Genomic DNA, 21,503 nt, shown 5'->3' with positions numbered 1-21,503 from the left:
AGGTATGGAATGGGAGCCATTTTGAGTTGCCTTGCAAATGCTGCTTCTGTTGTCCATATGCATTGGTTGTTAAAGTGATGTTAATTGGCCGGGGCCAGGACAATCTTCAGAAAGTATTTTGTCACCTGGAAACTAACAGTGCCTCCCTGAGATCAGCTGAAAAATTTCAAACAAGACTTTGCACTCCACGCCATAGATATGTTTCAGCCTGAGTCTCAGCAGTTGCTGCTTGCTTAGTCTTCATCAGTACCAGCAAATGAAAGAGGTTTGTTTTAATTCAAGCAAGTTCAAATTCAACCTAGATAGATGTTAGCAGGATTGCACAGCACCATGACCTTTTCCTGTGTCATTTTACGTGATATGTGCATTGTGCTGGATGATGTTAATGAGGGTTGCAGCCTCCAACCTGGTAAATTCACGCCAAGGTAAAGATGATGGGAGGGGACAAATATTAGACTTTGCTGGTTTTCTTGCTGCAGGGTTTGAATAAGGAGGAACAAAGCTTAGATTGTATAAACTGGAGAATGTATCTAAGAAAAGGTGAATATGTAATAAGGCAAATCAGGATTTTCTGTTCTCACTGTCTGAGAGAACAAGAATTCAGGGACATGGTGATGCAATTAAAAGCTGAAAAAAAGGTATTTTCATACCTTGCAGAGTTAAGCAATGAAGCGCGTTGTCATGAGGATTGCTTTTGGCTAAAGACTGAACGTGTGTGTGGGGTAGGAAAATCCCCTATTACTACAGAGAGAACTTACCAAACTTTGGAAAGGACAGTGAATATGTAGGCTTTTAAGCTAAGCAGAAGCTTTTGGGGACTGAGGAAAGATCAGATAGGAAGTACCATAAATCTTCCCAAGGTATGGTGTTGTTTATACCTTCCTCTGAAGTGTCTCTGCTTGATGCCCTACCAAGCAAAGCTATGTCCAGAGCTGGAATAGTCTTCTCTCATTTCTGGGCAATGCAGAAATGGTAACACAGATGGCATTAAAAGCCAAAATCATGTCCAAGCAATCTGTTTGTCTTTCTGCTTGGAAGAGCTGTTGTTCTAGCTTTACAGGATGAAGTGGTCCATTCTATTAACGTTTAAAGAGTTGTGAAACCATTTATAACCTGAAAGAAATACTATTTTATTTAGAAACAAAGAGGCTGAATGAGAAAAGATAATATAGCTTTCCAACATTTATGCTAAAAATATGAACAACTCAGTCCTGTGGATGTAAACAATTATGTTGATTTATTTTTTGTAAAAAGTACCTGTGCATTTCATATTGATTCTGGACGCAACCCCACAATGAGAACACCCAGTGCCCCCAGCTCCCTTTTACTTCCCTGAGATTGCTGAGTTACAGCAGTGGCAATGTGAGTGCTTTATGAAAGGTTCACTTCTCAACTACCTCCAGAGACAGGACATCAGGGTGAGTAACATGCTCCTTCGTTCAGCTGTCCTGAAAATAAGACATTCCAGAAAGCTGGGTTGCACAGTGTTTCCAGATCAGATACTTCTATATATATATATCAGAGTTTTGGAACTCGTAGTGGAACATACAGAACAGTGAGGTTGCTTAATGCTGTCTCAGAAAAAAATAATAAATTGGATCAAAACTTAACGTTGCACCCCTATGCCTACTGCAGGTCTTCCAGGGGAAAAAACCCAACGGGCTCATATTTTAAACAGGAAGGTATCTCTTAGGCGTTGATCCTGTTTTCATGGTAAATTAACACATTCAGTGTTTTGTCAGATTTGGACAGTAGCCAGTTACTCAGATGAAGTCAAGAAGATAATGCCTCAGCAAAGGTTCTTCTGCCTTTATTTTGACAAGTATTTGTATAATTATTTTATATGGGATTTCAAGTCCCATTTGACATATTTTGTGGCAGATGGTCACAGGGTGCAGGGGCTCCAGGAGGCTCGGAACACAAGTTCAGACTGTTCTTGTAACAAGCCCAGCTGCTGGACATGGGGCTTGAAACCAGCACCATGTTAGCCTATCCTCCTCCTCCCTCTTACTCTCTGTGGACTGCAACAACCATGCAAGACCAAGGGGCCACAGCAAATTGTATTTCTTTGTAAACACCATGCCTAGACAGCTACATTTGCTTAGCAGTTCACTACTGTTGCACAGAGCCTTTACTAGGTAGTGAAGGATGGCACAACAGTGGGCATTTCACTCTTCTGGGGATCACAGGGGAGATCTGCTGGGTGGATGCAATGTCACAGAAGCTAAAGCATTTTTTAATTCCCAGTGGTATGTGGCCACTGAGCTGTGGGTTTTTCCTTTACGTCTCCTTTATGCCGTAGTTGCTTAGTCTAGACAAGAGGTTTTAGGATCAGTTTTTTTCCCGTTTCTGCAGCTGAATTTTATAGTGTCTGTGAGAGGAACACATGAAAGCTAATTTCATTTCCTTGCATCTGCTCACTTCTTTAATGTCTGGTGGCAAATATTGCACTGGCTGAAATGAGCTGTTATCTGCTATCTGCTTTTAGTGATGACACGTGAAACAAACAGAAAGCTGCTCAAGTTTTATAACCTGAACTGGAAGTGCTGATAGCAATAACTAAAGGAAAAAAACAGCCGGACAAAAAGCCAGTGTATATCTGGGCAAGTTAAGTACATAAACATGACATGCAAATCACTAAAGGAATACAGATATGCAGTCCAAAAGTATCATTTGGAGACAGACTACACTTTTACCAGAGGCATATCTGAACTAGCACAAGGTCTCTTCTTAGCTTACAGCTCTCCTAGAGCCACACTCTGAAACTGCCAGAGGCTGAGGTGCAGAACTGAAGAAGCAAGGGATGTTTGAATGCTAAATAAATCAAGAAATACAGTGCTTCAGCCTTGAATTTCATCAGAAGCTCATCAGACAGCAGATCGATTTTACTTCAGCTCTGACTTGCCAGCCACAGAAACAAAGCAAAGGAGAGAAATCACCTGACAGAGTGTGGGGGTGGAAGAGTATGCTTCTGGGGGAAGCAAGCTAACTTTGCACTGCATTAAGCTTCTACTAGGAATAGATGGCTTGAGAGGTGTTTAATTGGTATTCTGCAGTCTGGAGAAATGAGGACTTCTCTGGTCTGTGATGCAGCCAGTAGGTGGTTGTCTGGTTTTCTCTTTATAGTAGAGTATGGTGAAATGTATCATTCTTGGCAAAGCTCAGAGGCGACTTGCTCATGGGTATGTCTGCTGGGCTTCAGATGGATTTTCGCACCGCATCAGCTGTGGAGGAAATGCTGTGCTTTCAAAAGTAACCCATTTGCATCTGTTATTTCTCAGACAGCCCAAGGGAAGCATGGGGGAACTGGGGGAAGGGGTTGGAAATCTGTTTCAGATGCCAAGGCTGGGGTTTTTCTTTTCTGTTCAGATTTTCTTTTCTTCTTGAAATTCTGTCTATGGATATGGTTTGTACTGTATCGGAGTATAAAAGTCCACTAATTGAATCTTTTCATTACTGACCAGGCAGAGTATTTATAAAGCATCATAGGCCAGCAACCAAGGATAAAGCCAACCTAGACTTCTTTTAATTTAATCTTAAAACATATACCTAAAATGTCAGCCATGGGCAAGAACTTCAGTGGATGTGAATCCGTATAGCTTTATCAAAGTGAATGAAGCTGTACAGACTAGAATGCCATGCATAAGGTTTAAAATGTCACTGACTATAGTAACAGCCAGGCATCTTGAAAGAAGTAAGGTGACTTATAGAAAAATTATGTACCTAAGCCATGTTGAAGAATGAAGAGTTCCTTGAAGGTTTTTAAGAAGATTAAGGAAGAACTTCACCATCTTCCCCAAACTGTGGAAAACAAAGTGCAATTAGTCATGAGTCAGAAAGTCTGAATAAATTGGTGACGCCACTATTCAGTAGAACCTGTCCAGAAACCACAAAAATGCTGGCAAGGACAACAAGCATCTGCATTAGATGATAAAATAGACCGGCACAGGGAAGGATAAGACATTTCAGAGCTGGGCAGAGGAGGAGGCTTGGATGGATATCTGTCATCTTCTTTGCACAATTTTTTGTTAGCTTCAAAATCAGTTTGGATGGCAGGAGACAGCACCCCCACAGCACACCCCTGCACACGCCCATCATCCCAATTTACGACCCAGTCTGCAGAGAACGGTAAGCTCCTGAAGTGTTCCCTGCCTCAGCTACAGCCTGCCAGGATGCAGAGTCTATGCAGAGACAGGCAGGTCTGGTGGTGCACCAGAGCTGAGCACCTCCTGGGAGAACTGCAGGTCAAAAGGGGATTCAGCAAATTCCCCTTGAGATGACATCTTAGAACTCCTCTTCCTCCTGTTTCGCATGTCTTTGCACCACATTATGAACACTGATGGCTGCCCAAAAATTAATTTGAAGGTCTAGATTATATGCTATTGGTGCACTGGCTGATGAAGAGTGTCCTAAAAGGTGGTGGAGAATATAGGCTTAACGAAAAGTGCAGTCTGAGCTGTTGCTGGGTCCCATTCTGTCACCCATCTCCTCTGGCACATCATGCACTTTTCCAGTCCATTGTGATCTGCGGCACAGTTGAGCCAAAACCACTTTGGCCCAAATTAAGAGAACATCCCTGCTCAGGACAGTGATGAACATAAATGAGCTTCTAAGGTTTAAGCTTTGGTGCTTTCCCCAGCCAGAGCCACAGGAGGCAGCTGTACAGGGAGATGTGGATTGACATTCTAACATGGCTGTTGTTAAAGTACTTCACTAATGAGAGACTGGGAGGCAATTGCTTCCACACTGTTAGCTGCATTCATTGGAATAATTTTGTGCATTTACCAAGTCAACAGTTCACAACTGTAAAATAAAGTAATCTCTGTCAGTCTGCTTTTTTTTTTTTTCTTTATACGTTCCCAGTTTTGTGGATTTGCAAGGCATTTGAAGGGATTTGTTCTGGACTGAAAATTAGAACCTAATTCATCTCTTGTTAATTACAGATCTGCAAATGCAAAGAGAAATTATGAGTTTCAGGCACACCTTCAAAACTCTGTAACAACTCAAAAACATAATGTTTAAGTTTCTGAAATTTAGAATTTTGGCTGATCATTGCAGATTGTACAGAAATAACATCTTGCAGCTCCTGTGTTCAGACTGCACTCATTTAATGGAAGGCTTGCCCGAGTACAGTCTGTACAGTTAAGCCTGGAGTTATTCTGGATAAAAAGCAAGATCTTCCTGACTCATATTTTAGAAAAATGAAGCAATCATTGCCAGGCTCTAGCAAGTTTCAGGAAGTTTCTTTGAGGAAAGGTGTTTGGATGGTAGAAATGAGCAGGGAATTAGGACTTTCTGTCCAGATCTGACAGAGTGTGGCTAGGACAGAGTAAATTCACTGCTCTGCCTCAACCATCCATAAAATGTGCATCATGCTCATTGAGGACAAACTGTGAACCACAATCAGGAGGGTCACAAGCTGCCTGATGGGGCTCTAGCCACTGACAACTTCCACTGACTACAGCAGCTATAAGCCAATGCTTCTCCCTCTTTTGAAGGCAGTTAGCAACAGTGCACTGATTTCTGCCAGTCAGTGGGGTGTGTTCAATCTGTCTAACTGGAGTTGAAGGTATCACTTTCTGGAGGATTCAGTATCTTTCCACTGACTACAGCGACAACTTAAGTGACCAGTTCCAACTCTTAGCTGGCTAATGTTAGAGGAGACAAATCCTGGCCATGACATACCATGCGTTGCTGGTCTCTCGTTAATAGCAAGGGGGTAAGCAGTATTTTTTTCTAGAGTAGATTGAAATTACCAGGACATAAATTCCTGTGAAAGTCTGAGTCATCCCAGCAGCAAGTTCAGCAGAGGAGGCATTTTCAGCTGAGCTCTAACTAGTCTAGATTTTGGCAATAGAATGGGGAAGGTTGTTCTTTTGGGAAAAATGTTCAGGCAATACATAACCTGGATCAGAGCTCTTTGGTCATATAATAGTGTTCTGCCTTGCACAGAAAGGTGAGAAAAAGAGTTTCTTTTTCTAGATGGGAAAGGGCAGGAAAGAAAAGGATAAAAAGCTTAGTTTTTATCTTGGAAATCTGGATTTGACCAATAAAAAAAGATGCTAAGAGACATATCTGCTGAGCTTTGGGAAAGCCAGCTTGCATGAAGAGATAAACACAAGATATCTTTTCGAACTTGAACTGAACAACCTAATTTTTTCCATTATGCTGGAGTAAAGAAAATCCAGACATAGCAAGTCAAAACTCATCCCTTCTTAAAGATCAGGAAACTGATTTCAAAACTGATACTTGATGCTCAGCACTTGATATTTGACACTGTTAGTGCTCCTTCCATGATTAGGGACTGTTGCCTCTAAAATTTAAGTATTAAACTCTGTAGTTTAGCAAAATCTGGGGTTTTTTTTGTTTGTTTAAGGGAGTACTAAAACAAGAATCCTGTGTTTTAGGTGAATTAATTAAGCTCCTAGGATCTTTATTTGGTGTGTGTGAATCTCCTTCAATTTCTTTTACCATTCTTTTGATCAGCTCTCCAGATTTAGCGAGGAGTGTGATTATGGAACATGTTACAGTTCATCTGACATGAATCTTGAACTTTCTTGAGCTGCCTGTTAAATTCGGCTGTTGTCTGTTGACTGTAAACTCTTTGGCATGGAAAACGGTCATTTTGCTTTGGATTTCCTAGCACAATTATGCAAAACGTCTCAGTGTTTCTCTATAGGCCTTTTCTGCCTTTATTGGTAGGGACATGCCTAGTTCAGCATGGCCACGTTATTAATTAGATGAATACAGCAATTTGCAAATGGGTAGAAAGAAGCTTGTAAATCAGACTTATCCTATGCAAGTATTAAAAACATGGCTAATTGCAAGACGTTTCTTATATTCTATTGATACTTTCCATTGAAAGTGCCTATTTTCAGTTGTTTGTAATTGTTTTGCAGTTTAACTGTTCGGGCTGAAATATTACGTGCTCAGTGTCTGCCTCTGGGTACATTTTTGAAAGTCAGAAATGAACTTACCTTGTTCACCCTTTAATAAGAGCTAGATGAGGATGAGGGATTATTTTGCCTTTTACTTTGAATCTCACTAGCTTGTAGGCTGGCAGCTTCACTAGTGTGTGTATCCACTAATTTCAATAGTGCAAAGGCTGAACGTGATCGCAAGCTCTGTTTGTAGATGTGGAAAGTTTGAAGCACAGTCTTTCTCTTCAAGGACTTTGCTAGGCCAAATAAATACCCTTCCCTCTCCCTTTCCTCTATCTGCCAGGAGCATGAAAACTGTAGTATCATCTGCCCTTGGCAGCATATAAATTTGGAAGTGCTTAGAACTGCCTCTCGATTCTAATCAGGTTTTAACCTTAACCTTGCTTCCTATGCAAGACCAGTTCTTGTCTCACTCAATCCCTGTGTTAATCAGAACAAACACTGAAATAATGTCTTGTTCCTGGGATGTAGCTCTGTCAAGTTATTGTGGTGCGGTGGTAAGTAGGAGGAACCTGCCCTTTTTGATAAGCTGTTACAAGTCTGGGAGCTTTTCCCAATGTCACAGCCCCACAACATGTTCAAACAGCAAGTAGAGCCAAGCTACGGTATTTTTAAATCTTTAGCACAGTGTTTGTGGTAGAGCTTCTCAGAGGCCATAATTGCAAGGCAGGGAGAACATAAATCATCAGCTTCTTGGAAAATATATTCAGAGTCTGTAATTTCATCAGTATCACAATTTTTGTTCTTCGAGTATCTTTGTTTTGGTGTGTACCAGTTGTAGTACATCATGGGAGGGAAGCTATTTATGGATTCTCTGCTCGGATGCTGATAAGTTGGGGGCTTTCCATCTTGTGAAAAGTAGCTGGACTGAATGATTCTAGGCAGCAATGGAACGTAATTCTTTCTCTTTCATAACCAGGCTTCAGTCATTGATGTTGTCTTTAGCAGTGAGGCACAACTGAACTAAATTCTCTCTTGCATTTCTCTGCCTTCCCCTCAGTGTTTCTAGAAGTCTCTGCTCATCTTGAACCCAGTGGTGCAGTACTGACAGAGGAGGGCTTGCTCAAGACCCCTGGACTGGAGAGTGTTATATATAGAGACTTTGAAATCCAAATTCACTTTCTGTGAACAGACTTAGGGAGGCGTATGTCTGACTGGGAGATTCACAGGTGTTGCTAGCCTGTCTCTCTTCCTCATGTCAGCCAGTTTACCCCAAAAACATCCTCTCTGGTGTGGTGTAGATGTTGCCCTTGGACCTCAGCCCCTTCCTGTTTAGATTGCCATTCGGGCTGCTCTACGTAGGAAGGGAGTTAGTTTACCCCGCTGAGTGCAGATCAGTATATGCCTCATCTAAACAAACTCTGAGAAAAATACCTTCAACACTTGGTTTCCTAGCAGGCTAACCATAAATGCCCTGCGTCTCCCAGTACTTTGACATACAGCATTCAAACAGCACAGGAGGTATTGAAGCACAGTGTCTGACTCCCGGTGGAGGCTCCCTAGCAGTGGTGTGAGTCAGTGAGACTATACTGTGCACAACGGCGTGCAGTCTGCCCTGGGCTTCAGTTCTAGACCACTGCTGAAGAGTCATCAGAGGACAGAGTGGAGGGAAGGTCTCTCAGAGCTTCAGACAGAAGCCAGTTTTAACTTGGGCAGTGTGGTTTTGTGGAATAAACCCAGCACTGCCTGTAAGGCTTCATTTTTCCACTGTGGTTTAACTTCACATGAATATGACAAATGCTGAAGAACCTCAGCTTGGTCCTGATCAAAATACTGACTTCCAGGCCCTGCCCACCTAGACAAACCACCAACAGATCAGAAGAGAATGTACCATTTCAGACTGGCAGGTCAGCACAAGTGTTGTGAGGGACTCTGTCAGGACATTGTCTTGTTGGGATGTTTAGTGAATGTGAATAGAAAGCAGTCCTGTTTGTGCCACAGACTGAAATGTTCCCTTTTCTGAATGAGAGCATGAGCAGGCTTGATCTTTCATTTAATGTGCAGTGCAATTGAGGTGCATATATGTACATCCCTACCACACCTCCACTCCCACACAAGATGTACATAAACATTCAGGAACACGGAAACCTTCCTGGTGAGTCATGGTATTCATGCTGTCTCTATCACAGGCAGCTGCATCATCTAATTCCTTTCATCAAGTGCCGTAATAGAAGCTTACCATTTTCTTGTTGTAGCTCTGTTCCCTTGGGAGGCAATTCCTGAGCCTCCCTGCTCTGGTAGTTACAAATTTCCCTCTAGATTCCAGCTTCAAATAATTCACAGTCAGTTTAAATTCTTTGTTTGCAAGCCAAAGTTTCTCTTCAGCCTAAATAGTTCCTGTCCCTCTCTGGTACTCTCCCTCTCATGTTTACAGTCTGATTTCTCAAAGGAAACAAAGCTCGTGCAGTCATGATGTCTGGCTGGCAGTCCCAGCCTTCTTCAACTCATTTGTAACTTGTTGGCTAATTTCAACCAGTGCTGGCAAAGGAGCTGTGGTTAGAAACACAGGCAGCGCCTCCAAGTTGGGTGATAGTTGTTGACTGGGTACAAAACGGAGACTCAGCATAACGCTGTCATTGGGGTAAAGGCAGTGATAACTCAGCCCTTCTCCACAGTCAGAGACAGCAAACGGCTGACCGGCTGTGTATTGGCTTCTGTTTGTCCAGTCTAGCAGACCTGGGAGAAAGCTTGGGAGATATTGCTGGCAAGAAGGGATAGGGCTTGCTGAAGAATATAGGGTGGAGGGATTAAGTAGTTTAAAGCCTTAATCTATAGGAAACAAGGCTCCTTTAGTTTGTGGAACACTTAGTTATAGAGGGCAGTCGTGATTTAAATATGTGCAGGGATATTGATATGTTCCAGGAAAGGGAGAAATAGATCATCAGGGAAAACCTGGATCAGTGCAGTTCCTCCCTGTGCCAGATGACTCAGCTCACTTCAGCCCTCAGCATAGGACATAAATGATACATAGGTCCACTGCTGGCCCCTCTACACAGGGACACATTTCACCCAGTGAGACAGAAAGGATAATCGAGATGATTGGTCCTTCACATATCTGCTAGCCAGGTCCATGGGCCATGAGACTCATAAACTGTCAGACTTCTGGGTGCAAATCAACCTTTAGGCACTTAATCAAAGGCACCCTCTCAACTTATCACCTTGCTTTGGCTCTATTTTAAGCTACAGGCCCCCAGTCTACAGCCATGACCCCTAAGTCAGCATTTTCAGAGTAAATGCATCCCTGTGGCCATTGCTAAGAGGTGACACTGATCCACTGCTGAGAGATGTGCTCAGAAAGTGCTAGGAAGGCTTTCTGTTTTGCCCAGGAGTGTCTGGCCTGAAGCTCTCTGGGAGCCAGATCTGACTGCACATCTGACGTGTGTTTCTGTAACTGATATGACACCTGTCTTGTACTGGGCTACATTTTAAAACAAATAGTATATTGAGAGAAAGCACAAGGATAAAACTCCAAAGGCATTTGCTTTCACGTTTCGGTGTGCATTGGTTTGGACTAAGCAGATAGGAGGGAGAAGGAAATCAGTTTGCCTACTGAAGATGACCTTCTGAAGGTGACCTACCAGTTGTGGAGTTTTCTGGCGCTGTCATCACCACAGATCTTCACTAATTAAAGTGAGAGAACACTTAGCATCCTAATGATTTGACTGATGTAGTGGTTATGTCATATGCAAAGAGGGGGACCCATGAAACAGCTTGCTGTGACTAAATTCTTCACGTTAGCTTTAAAATGAGACCCTCTGAAAATTTCTTCTTGGTGTTTACTGGGCTTAAGTCCAGGGTGTGCTCCAGGTGCTCAGTGCCAGAGGATTCAGCTTGTTATCTAAATGTGACATGATCCCCACTGCAGGAGGCAAGAGCTGCAAAATCCGATACTGCTGTAAAGGGGCAAATAGTCTTTCCCTAGTTTAGAGAGGTGAGGCACAGAGGGGAGTGATTTGTTTCAGATTCATCAGGGAGCCTGGGGCAATTCGGGGACCTGAATCCAGGAAGCAGAAACTGTACAGGGTTCTTCTTCCTCCCACTGACCACTTCAGCTGGTTTGCAGCTGCTCTGTGCTCCTGGAGTGGTAAGCAGCCACTGCAGTAAGGTACCCTGGTGTATCTTTCCCTCTCTCTCTTGTCTCAATATTGGTTAGTTGCTGTTGGTTTACCTACAACAGCAGCCAACAGGACTGTGCTAAGTAATATGTCAGTGAAGGCTCTACAAATGCCATTTAGCAAAATTAATAGATAACGTCCAAAATTCTCTGGCTTTCTGTACAGGAAAGAGTGTGAATTCATATTGTATATTAATAGCATAGAGATAAATCAAATCCACATAACATTTGAATAAAGACTTTGTATTTAACCCAGAGAAAGAATATGCTGCATGGGTGGCACTCTTTGGGTAAGTAAAAGCTCCTGGTGCAAAGGCGGCAGGTACTGTCTTGGCCAGAAATGCTTTCTCACACACCTGAAAAGCCTAATACTGGTGAGCACAATCCCCTGCCTTTGCTCAGAAAGAAGTCTGGAAGTGGTGTCACTCGGGTGTGTATGCTGCACCCAGTTATCCCTGCCTACTGGTAACTGCCATCCAACAGCACATCATTCACTGGTGGCACCTGAGTTCTGCCAGGTGGGGCAACTGCTTTGGCATGGGGGTCAAGCACAGGACAGCATGGCCTGCCCTTCGCAGAGTTCACCTCCACGCACTGTCATATGCCTCCAGTGCATCTGTGGCTAAGGTAACACAGAACAAATGGGGGCTCCTGGCATCTGTAAGGAAGGCTGGCACCATCAAGGAAAAGTCAAGCACTTGTTCTACCAGAAACAAAGAGCACAGGGGAGAAGCACAGCCTTGCTAGCACCAGGTGACAATTTTATGGCCAGCACCGGAAATCAAGAAGCAGTGATTGCAGCTCTAGGTTTCCAGATGCTGGTGTTTTCTGCATTGCCCTTTAGTAGATGACAGTAAAGAGAGAGACCAGCACAGAGCTCTGACTTCAGTTTAATTAATTTTGTCAGTCCCCTTTCCCAGGACACTTTGAGGTCTGTTGTATGAATGTGGTGGCTGTATGGCAGTAGGAGAGGTGAAATACCTCAGGATTTCAACCTGTGCCTGAGTTGGCTGGCTCTGGGATCTCTGCATCAAAGGCTGGAGTGCTGAGCTGTGGGATGAAGGGTTTCCACCTTCCCCTTGTGGCCAGTTCAGCAGAAACACTGGCCATCGCTCCAGAGCCTAGGACAGGCTGTCCAAGGAGTTCTTTGAGTTTTCAGGGAAAAGCCACTTCTCATATCTCCCAGTTAAAACCTTTCACCTTTGTATTTCATTACCACTTCGTGAGGTTGAAAAAAGAGCAGTGTAGTGTATTTACATGTGCTGTGTTAACGTACTAAGCATAGAGACTGGCGTGGTTTACTTTCTCACATTTCAATACAAGTGGCAGAAGAAGGAGTCACAGCAGGAGGCAAAATTACCCTGGTGCCCTTGTCCTGTGCCCCGATGGAGTGTGTGTATGGTATATAGTAAGTTACCTCCGATTCCTTTTAGGTTAGGATTTTAAACAAGAAGATCGATTTTAGCGATATTCAATCCCGGTGTGGTTCCAGAGATAACATCAAACATTCTGCAGGGGGAGGAAATGTAAGTAGTACGGACACCCTGTGAACAGGCATCTCCACTGTGGTGACCCACCTTGCACAGCCAGACCCTTCTGTCTCCCTTCCTCTGAGAACTACTTTCCTCTTGCTATTGTTTCACATGTGAGTCTGGTCTGGTAGTCGTGTGAGCCCTGTGTATGCAGTGGTGGCCTCCTGATCTTCACAGAGCACAACACGTTTCCAGAAGTTGGACAGGAAAAAGCAATGAGAAAAGAAGAGTTATCTCTAAACGCCCAAGGGTGCTGACAGTAAAAGTCCAGTGTGAGCCGAAATGGTGCGGTGCCTTTCATGGGGGCGACCCAAGAAAATAATTTCCAGAAAGAGACTGCTGCTCACAGTGAGACTCTAGCCTCACAGTCAGGCATCTTCCAGTGCATCAGTCCTTCCTCAGCTAACCTTTCGGTTATGTGCATGCATCAGAGGGAAGAAGAAAAATAAAACATAAGGTCAAAGAAAGCTCAGAGAGAGAGTGTGATCGGCCAGCCTGCTGAGTGCTAATGCCACAGCGTTATTCCAGTATAACAAACTGAGGTTGCTCAGGGTTTGACCAGCCACCCGTTAGTTCTAGCAGTCATGCTGGAATAGCTTCAGGTGGCTGTGACCCCCCCAATGGAAATGATCTCCCGTCGGATGGAGGAGCTGATGGTGTGGGCACGTCTGATCCGAACAGATTCAGTACAGCCACCAGTGCTGGCTTAAGTCACTGCTGGTGATGTGAGCAAACCAGTGGCGTTGCAGTCATCGTGGAACTCCTGTCGGGCCTGGAGGGGCTGCAGCTCCGTCAGACCAGCCAACACAGTCAGTGTGATTGTGGGCTGCATCTGGGAGCTGTTTGGGAGCACAGCAAGGCAGGAGTGGGTCTCTGTGGCTGTTCCTGAGCTGGGCTCAGCACAGGCATGGCAACGTGGCTGGCAGCAGGAGGGAGGGTGCCTGTGCTGCTGCCTGGCTGAGCAGAGCGGTGCCACTGCTCTCTGGTGAGCACCACCCAGCCGACTGGCTGAACACTGACCAGCTCAGGTACAGCTCAGGAGTCACAATGGTAGATTTATCAGACTCTCCATAGTGGATTGACATGAAATGCATACCGTATTTAGATGTGGAAAAATAGAAAACAGATGGTAGAGAAAAAAAAAACAGTCACCAAAATATTCCTAGTTACCAGGATGCACATGCAAGAGCAGAAGCAAACAGGATGGGTCCTGCTGCATGCAGGGCTTCGGAGCACCCACCCTCAGAGGAGGCTCCAAAACATTTTAGAAAGAACCCACAAGCTGATCTGCTTTGTCCTCCTCTTTGTTTTGCAAATAGTAAAGCTTAACCCAGCTCTGTCTTTTCCCTAGGTGGGAAGGAAGCTTTCTGTATTAATTCAAATGTTTCCTCCTTTGTGGCATGCTCTGTTCTCTACTAACCATCTCTCCTTTTCCAGTGGTTTGTAGAGGCTTGGGCTCTTCCTCGGCAGGGCTTGCCTTTTTATTTACTTATTTTATTATTTTCATTCCTGTAATTTGCGTGTGTGTGCTTTTGACAGGTACAAATCGTAACCAAGAAGATCGACTTGAGTCATGTGACTTCCAAGTGTGGCTCGCTCAAGAATATCCACCACAAGCCAGGTATTGTAGGAATTTCTAGGATTAGCAAAGATCTAATCCTGTTATGTGAAGGAGAAATTACACATGATACCATTCTCTTTTATAGTCCAAGAGAAGGTAAATACACTTTGGTAATAAAAATAACATTCTTAACTAAATATATAAAGACATAAAGGTATGGGACCACCTATTTTAGAGAGGAGATAAAAAATAATGTAGAAGGACGCTATGGTGGCATAATGTCAGTTTGATAAGATACTGAAACGCACACTGAAGTCAGCAAAATACTTAATCGTGTGCTTAAATCCCATGAAAATCAGAAGCAGTATGGCTGCAGCACATGCTTACAGTTTGAATATGTGTTGAAGATTTTTATATTTTCCTGAATATGCAGCGTGGTATTCTGTGCTTCTCTAAAACCCTTAGATCTCAACTAAAAGGGAAATAATGTGAGTGCACGCATGTGCATCAGATCAGACCTCCTGCTGAGCCATTCTAGCCTCTTAATCTGTATTTCCATTTTCTGTGTAGGAGGTGGGCGTGTGAAAATTGAGAGTGTGAAACTGGATTTCAAAGAAAAAGCTCAGGCTAAAGTTGGTTCACTGGAAAATGCCCACCACGTACCTGGCGGTGGTAACGTCAAGGTAAGGGGACACCCATCAGAGAAAAGGCTACAGCTGTGCCACTGGCCCAGTGAAATTATTAGCTCTGAATTCAACGATGGCTCTGAATTGAGTAGGAAACATCTGTTTGTTGTCCTTCAAGCACCCTCACATGCCGTTTGTTCCCTTTGGAATTTGGAATGACCAATCTCACATCCACAGCTAAGCTGAGAGTGAATCTTACAGTGAAATGTCCTGTAGGTTGTGCACTGGCTTTCCCCCTAAAGATAAACTTTGTTTGGGACTGTTGTACAGCATTAGGTATGCTCTAATAAATTTGTAGTATAGGTAACCTAGAGGATCGGGACTGCTTTGTGAAACAGGAGCAAATCATCTTGAAAGTAAGATCACTCCCACAAATTTGAAAATACAGATTTCAGAAACAAATCACAATGCCCATAAAATGTCTATTAAATTCATACAGCTAGGAACAATGGTACTGCTTATTAAAGCATCCATCAGAGACGGAAATAGTAAGATAATGTAACATAGTAAGTCAGCGTATATTAAACCAGGTAAAAAAAATACTCAGTTTCAATTATTCTAAGGAGTGAAGAAGCTTCAGTCCTTCTAAGAGTTCTTAAAAGTAAACAAAATGATACCCAAATGATGATCTATAACAAGATAGTTTGGTGACTATATAATGTGTTAAATTTTTTGCTTTCCTGGGGCAGATTGACAGCCAGAAGCTAAACTTCAGAGAGCACGCTAAAGCCCGTGTCGATCATGGGGCTGAGATCATCACGCAGTCACCGGGCAGGTCCAGCGTGGCTTCGCCACGCAGACTCAGCAACGTCTCGTCCTCTGGAAGCATCAACCTGCTTGAATCGCCCCAGCTTGCTACCCTTGCTGAAGATGTCACGGCAGCCCTGGCTAAGCAGGGCTTATGAATTTGCTCATTTCGCGTTGTATGAAGTAATAATATTTAGGCATGAGCTCTTGGCAGGAATGGGCTCAGAGCAGGTGTTACATTCATTCTTTACCATGTCTAAAACTAAGTCACATCCCAAGACTTGTAGTTACCATACAGTTAAAAAAACGAAAAAAATAATTTAAATAAATGCAGAAATTGGCCTGATCTCCATTTACAACAGGAAGACACTGGCTTTATATGGGTATACAACTGCAGTATGTTACATTGGACAATTATTGTTGCTCTGCTCTGTCTTGCATGGAGTACCGTACTATGATAAAATGCATTTTTACCTTTCATGTGCCTGAAGGCCATCCACCTCTTTCTGAAGAGCCTTGTTAATATCCGAAGTTGCTCATTTCACTGTTCTGTTGATAGATGGGGAAATACAAAAAGTTGCCCATTGTAAGTTATTACAGGTTAAATTAACAGTCTGCTTACCAGAAGGAAGGGCATATAGAGAAATTCAAGTTTAATTACAAAAAAAAAAAAAGTTATTTTGTATAAATGAGTAGAACAAAAGTTGAATTAAGTTATTAACATTTTTTTGGACCTGGTTAATTATGTCAGTGTATAGCTGAAAAGCCAATAAATTATTTAACTAATAACTAAAAATAGTAGTTGAAAACATTTGAACCATGCTTGGGGAAGTGACATAAAAAAGCTGTTGAAAGCAAGCACTTCCACCCCAACAGACTTGTGTCTGATTAGAAAGTTGGTTAAGCGGCTAGATTTGTGTACGCACCACTGGTTTCACATCCTTTCCATCTGTTTGATACAGTATTATAGATATATATATTTCTCTGTGGCCATTTGTGATACGCCCTCCTCATATACTTGAATATTCTACTTCTTTATTCACAGTATCTGTGTCTCTTGCACCCTTTGGTGTTGCAATTTTAGGTATGTAAAAGTAGATGTTAGCGGGGTTTTTTTTCCCTATTCATGAGAATACATTTAAAAAAGATGAAAATTTTAGCATGAAGTTGCTTTCTGTAACAACTAAAAGCCGTGACCCTGTTTTAGTGCCAGATGCAAGTCTCTTCTGTGATGCTAGAAAAAGGATTTCTTCCTTGTTCCCTTCCCTCCCTTTCTTCACAAAGGTATGATTTTGTGGGGTCCAGATGTTTGTAAAAGGGTCTCCAAAGATGGCTAAGTTTGGATTCTGGATTTTTTTACAAATCCGCAATAGTTTGGTTCTGGCTTTTTTTCTTTCTTTTTTTTTTTTTTTTTTTTTTAAACTCCTGTAGTAACAGTGAATGTTAGATTTATTTATTTTTTTTTCTTTTGCTAAAGTTGAAACACAGAAAAAAGTATTAAGGTGTTGTTTCCACTCCTTTAGTGATGTCTCATGTATACACTCGGGCACTCAGATAACAGTGTTAAACATAACAGAGATGCCTGTAAATTATAGTACGTGCATAAATAAAATGAGCTCCCTAGACTGAGTTGCCATAGCGATTCATCAATAAATAGCGTATCTTAAAATCTGAGCAAAGTGGGATTATATTGACTATAAAAAGTATAAGAAAAAGTGTGCATAAAAGATAAAGGGCAGAGATATATAAACAACCGATCTAATGGAGTTACCTGTGAGAACTCCGACACTGTCTTATGGACACTAAGAGAACACTGAAGGTAATATGGTAGTATTACTCATCAGCAGATAATAATCTGCTGATACTATATGTACAGTAGACATTATGAAATGACCAGTTTACATTCTTGCAGATTGTTTGATCTTTTCCTTTTGAAATCTCTTAACTAAACTTTGCACTGTCAGTTGAGCTATACTTGATACATGTATTAGGTTCACATTCTGTGTTGGAAGCTTTTGATCTGTTCTTTTCCTTCTTGATTTGTATGTGTGCGTGTGTGTGTGTGTTGGGGTTTGATCTGAAAAGACTCAGAGAGAAGATTTTTCTGTCTGTGGAGATGGATTCTAATAATTAGTAGCACAGGATTCCCCATCATTAAATTCAGGTAGTAGATGCACAGTTACTAGACAGTAAGTATACAGTGGACCAAAGGGGGATTTTGGCTAAGCTTGTCACAGCAATACAAAGACAAAACAAAATGGTTACATCTCTAAAAATTTTACTGAAGATGAACTTCTAACAGCCCCACACATGACATTTCAGCTCTGCAAAAAGCTTTTTCACACTGTAAAATACCTAATACTGTTTGTAAGTCAGTTGTTTTATACAAAGGACAGTGAGTTTAGAACCATGCTGAGTGCATCTGGAGGATTATGATTTCTGCCTTGTATTTGTTATACTTTTGCTTAGAGTAATCCTAAGAACTCACATGGAAACAGCGTCGAGTGAGATGCATTTAAAGCCTCTTCCCATTTTTCCAGAAAAACACCAGACAGACAGAAAGAAAAAACAACAGTGTTTATACCACGTTGCTCTGATTATACTATGAATTAATATAAATTAGCCTTGCAGTGGTTTGGGGTTTTTTTTATGCCTTTTGCCAATGTGGGAGAGAGTCTATGGTACTCCTGAACCTCAGCGTCTCTGAAGCTGAACACCAGCTAGTGAGAACAGTGTTAACCTGGGACTCAAGGTTTTTTTTATTCTGCTTTTAAAATTGACATACTCTAGAAAATGAAGTTTAGTTAATCCACCTATGAGTCCAAAGTTAGAGTGGTGTAACACACCAAATCATTTATTTCATGCATTAAAATGAGCTTTCTTGTCTTGATTCAAGCAAAGACCTTTGTAATCGTAATCATCCTTCCATAGAAAGAATCCTAGAATGCTGTGGAGTTAGATGAAAAGAAATCAAGAGTTTTGTGCTGTTAAATTAAAAAAACAAAAAAAAAACCCAAAAAAACAAAACAACAAGTTATGTTACATGACTCTAGATGTTCACTGAAAAAGCTCATATTAATCTTAACTTCTCGAGAAGAGTGTTGGTTTTAAAAACAACAGTTTTGTAAATATGTAATGCCCACTAAAGAAGATAGAGCCAGCTTCCTGGAAACTGCATCTGTTGTGTTCCTTTTCCACAGGCATGTTGAGCCAGCAGGTATGTTGGGTGCCTGAGACCCAACTCTGTAACAAAGCAGAGATAATCCAGACAAAAGGAATGGTGAAACCTTGTTTGGATAGCTAGGGGGGAACCCCAAATTAATAATCCATCAAGTTGTAGAGACAAAAGAAAAAGTGCTTCTGCCCCATCTGCAGAGTTCTGTTTCTATGTAACCGCAAGCAGAAAGAAATCAAAGTTGAGCAAACCTCTGTCCAGCAACAGTGAAAGAAAAACTAACACTGATGAGGGAAGTTGTGTGCCCACAAGGGCTATGTCTATTTTCACTGTACAGCAGTAAATGGTATTATCCATTCAACGCTCTGCTAAGGTACAGTAGTAGCCTCATGGTGACTGCTTACAAATCTAAGTTTGCCTGTATACACGACCCAAAGGGAGTCGAAAGGCAGCCTGTGTGGACTACCACATATGAGCAGGAGTTTTTTGCATGCTGGACCAAATACTGTTCGAAACCCAAGTACAAATGTCCCTTCAAAGGCAAATGCCTTGAAGAGTAGAATCGACGCAGGTAGATTTCTAGCCTAGGTGTGTGTCGAGTTCACTCACTAGTCAGATTGCTAAAGCAACTCCCTCTGCAACTCCAGCAATTCCCACTGCAGGACGGTAAATGAGTTTCACACTTGGAAAAGTCAAGCGTATAAAAGCCACTTCAACTTTAGCAAAAAGAAAAAGCCAACAAATAAACATGCTGTATGCTGGGATGTCAAGGAATACAGTCTGCTGTTACAAACCTGTGTTTTTTCTGATAATTCTAGAGCCTGTTACCATAAAAGAGGCATTTCTTGAATGGCTGGTGGTAGGTAGTTCATGTTTTTCAATCCGATTTGCAATTGTATTTGTTGCTGTATAGTGATTGTTTTGCAAAATAAAATCGCTTGTCATCTAGTTGCTTCTGTTGGTTTCCACTGTTTGTGATTGTGGTGGCAGATTAGACAACTGTTTGACCTTCTCTGTGTGATACAGCTCCTCCTGCATTCAATCACTGCGCGTCGCTGCCCTGCGTGGGAAAAAGTACCATGCACCTGCTGGTATTGCATAGTCAGCCTTGCCAGGAGAAGTCGGAGCGGATTAAGTCGTATTTCTCTGCTAATCCCTGTTGCTTCTTGCCAAAAGAATCAGTTTTTACAGCTAGCATCCTGTGGGGTGGTATTTCCCTGCCTTGTGCGAATACATTATTCTGTCCTTCATCCCGGGGTCCTGGCCCGGAGGTGAGGTTTAGCATCGCCCTGCACTGAGCAACTGAGGCCTCCAGGCAGAGACGGCCCACGACTGAGCCAGCTTCCCCTCCCTTGTCACCGCGTTCCCTTTGCCTGCAGCAGAGGTGTGCGGAGGCATCGCCAGTGGCCGGAGCCGTCCACTGGTCGCAAGCTGGGCCGCGGTGGGGACGTGCCAGAGGTTTGGATCACGGCTCTGCCATTTTTCCCGCTTGGCTGAACAGCGGGGCAGCCTCCCCCCTGTGTCGGGCAGGAGCTGCAGCCATTGACGGGCCTGGTGCTGTGAAGGGCGGCAGGGCTGAGGGCTGCCGCCCCGTTCCCCACAGTTTCCCTCGTCAGGGAAATGGCGGTCACAGCCCCAACGCCCGGCACGGCTCCCATGGCCAGCGGCTGCTCCAGTGGGCTATAAATAACTGCGGAGCCAGTAACGGTTGCCCTGAGGGGCTCAGCCCAGATGGGAGCGTGGTCGGGGCCGGCTCCCTGCAGACTGTTGAGGACGGTTGGGTCGTGTGGACCAAAGGTAATGGGGACTGCGGGTGATGAGCTCCTGGGGTCATCCTGAGAACTAATGGGGAAACAGCCTGAAGTTTGAGGGCTGCTTGAAGTAGTTTGTCATTTTGGATCCGTTGGTGGGTGCTTAAACCCCTGCCTTGGCTCGGGTCAAGGAGGAACTGCAACTCTGTGTTGCAGATGGAGTAAAGAAATACTCCAGAAAATGATTGCGTGCTCGTCCATGCCACCTGTGTAGACCAGGCGCCTTCTCAACATGGAGCTGTGGTGTGGGGAAACAGGGAAGCCTCACCTCGCAGGCTTTCCTGGCCTTGCACTGCCTGCTCTGGACTGCTCAAGCAAGGATGCTTCTGATACCTCCTGCTCTGATGCCTGCCCTGGAGGAATTTCAAGCCATGGAGATGTAGCTGCAACGACACGGGTGAAATGAGAGCTTCAGTATCCGCTACTGTGTGAGCTCTGCATATTCTGCAGAGTTGGATAGTGGCAGTGGGACTTCCTTGCTAACAGAAGAATCCTCTGAACATGGCTGGGAGCCTGAGCAGTAGGAAGGAGATAAAAATGAGTAGACTGCCTTAAGTTTCCCAACCCCTAAGCAAGCTGGACTTTTCACATAATGCTGCAATATTCATAAATAAATGCAGTCAAACTACCTGAAGGAATAATTAGCTGCTGTTAATTATCCATTAGAAGCACCCTCCTAAGGGTGCTTAAGCACAAGGCAGAACTAATGTATCATCTGCTAAAAGGAGAAGGATTAAGAGGTTGAGAACAAAGCTAGAGCAATGGTTGAGGGCAGCTGGTAACAACCTGTTTCCTTCTTTCAAAGTGAACGAAGAAGAGGTGATATTTCTATGATTGTTGTGTCTTATTAGCAGCATGTGGTAGGTGATGTATTTTATAATTTGCTAGCAGACTGTGGTGTTGGAGCACTGAGGTGAGTACAAGCTGTGAATAAAA

The 21,503-nt window shown here is 43.1% G+C and overlaps 1 protein-coding gene across 26 annotated transcripts in view; it reads left to right on the top strand.

Moving 5' to 3' along the window:
- Nucleotides 1-19,705, top strand: part of MAP2 (microtubule associated protein 2) — a 239,569-nt gene extending 219,864 nt beyond the window's left edge. For 19 of the 26 annotated variants that reach the window (XM_074872623.1, XM_074872637.1, XM_074872635.1 and 16 more), the window contains 4 exons: nt 12,489-12,581; nt 14,127-14,208; nt 14,719-14,831; nt 15,524-19,705. In XM_074872623.1, coding sequence (XP_074728724.1) covers nt 12,489-12,581; nt 14,127-14,208; nt 14,719-14,831; nt 15,524-15,739 — 504 coding nt within the window. In that variant the 3' untranslated portion in view covers nt 15,740-19,705. The remainder of the gene's footprint in view (nt 1-12,488; nt 12,582-14,126; nt 14,209-14,718; nt 14,832-15,523) is intronic. The other 7 variants (XM_074872640.1, XM_074872639.1, XM_074872645.1 and 4 more) reach the window with 1 other exon arrangement.
- Nucleotides 19,706-21,503: the final 1,798 nt, after the last annotated feature.

This window comes from Strix uralensis, chromosome 6 (genome assembly GCF_047716275.1).
Source record: "Strix uralensis isolate ZFMK-TIS-50842 chromosome 6, bStrUra1, whole genome shotgun sequence".
In the NCBI taxonomy this organism is placed as follows: domain Eukaryota; kingdom Metazoa; phylum Chordata; class Aves; order Strigiformes; family Strigidae; genus Strix; species Strix uralensis.
This window is presented reverse-complemented; position numbering and strand designations above follow the sequence as displayed.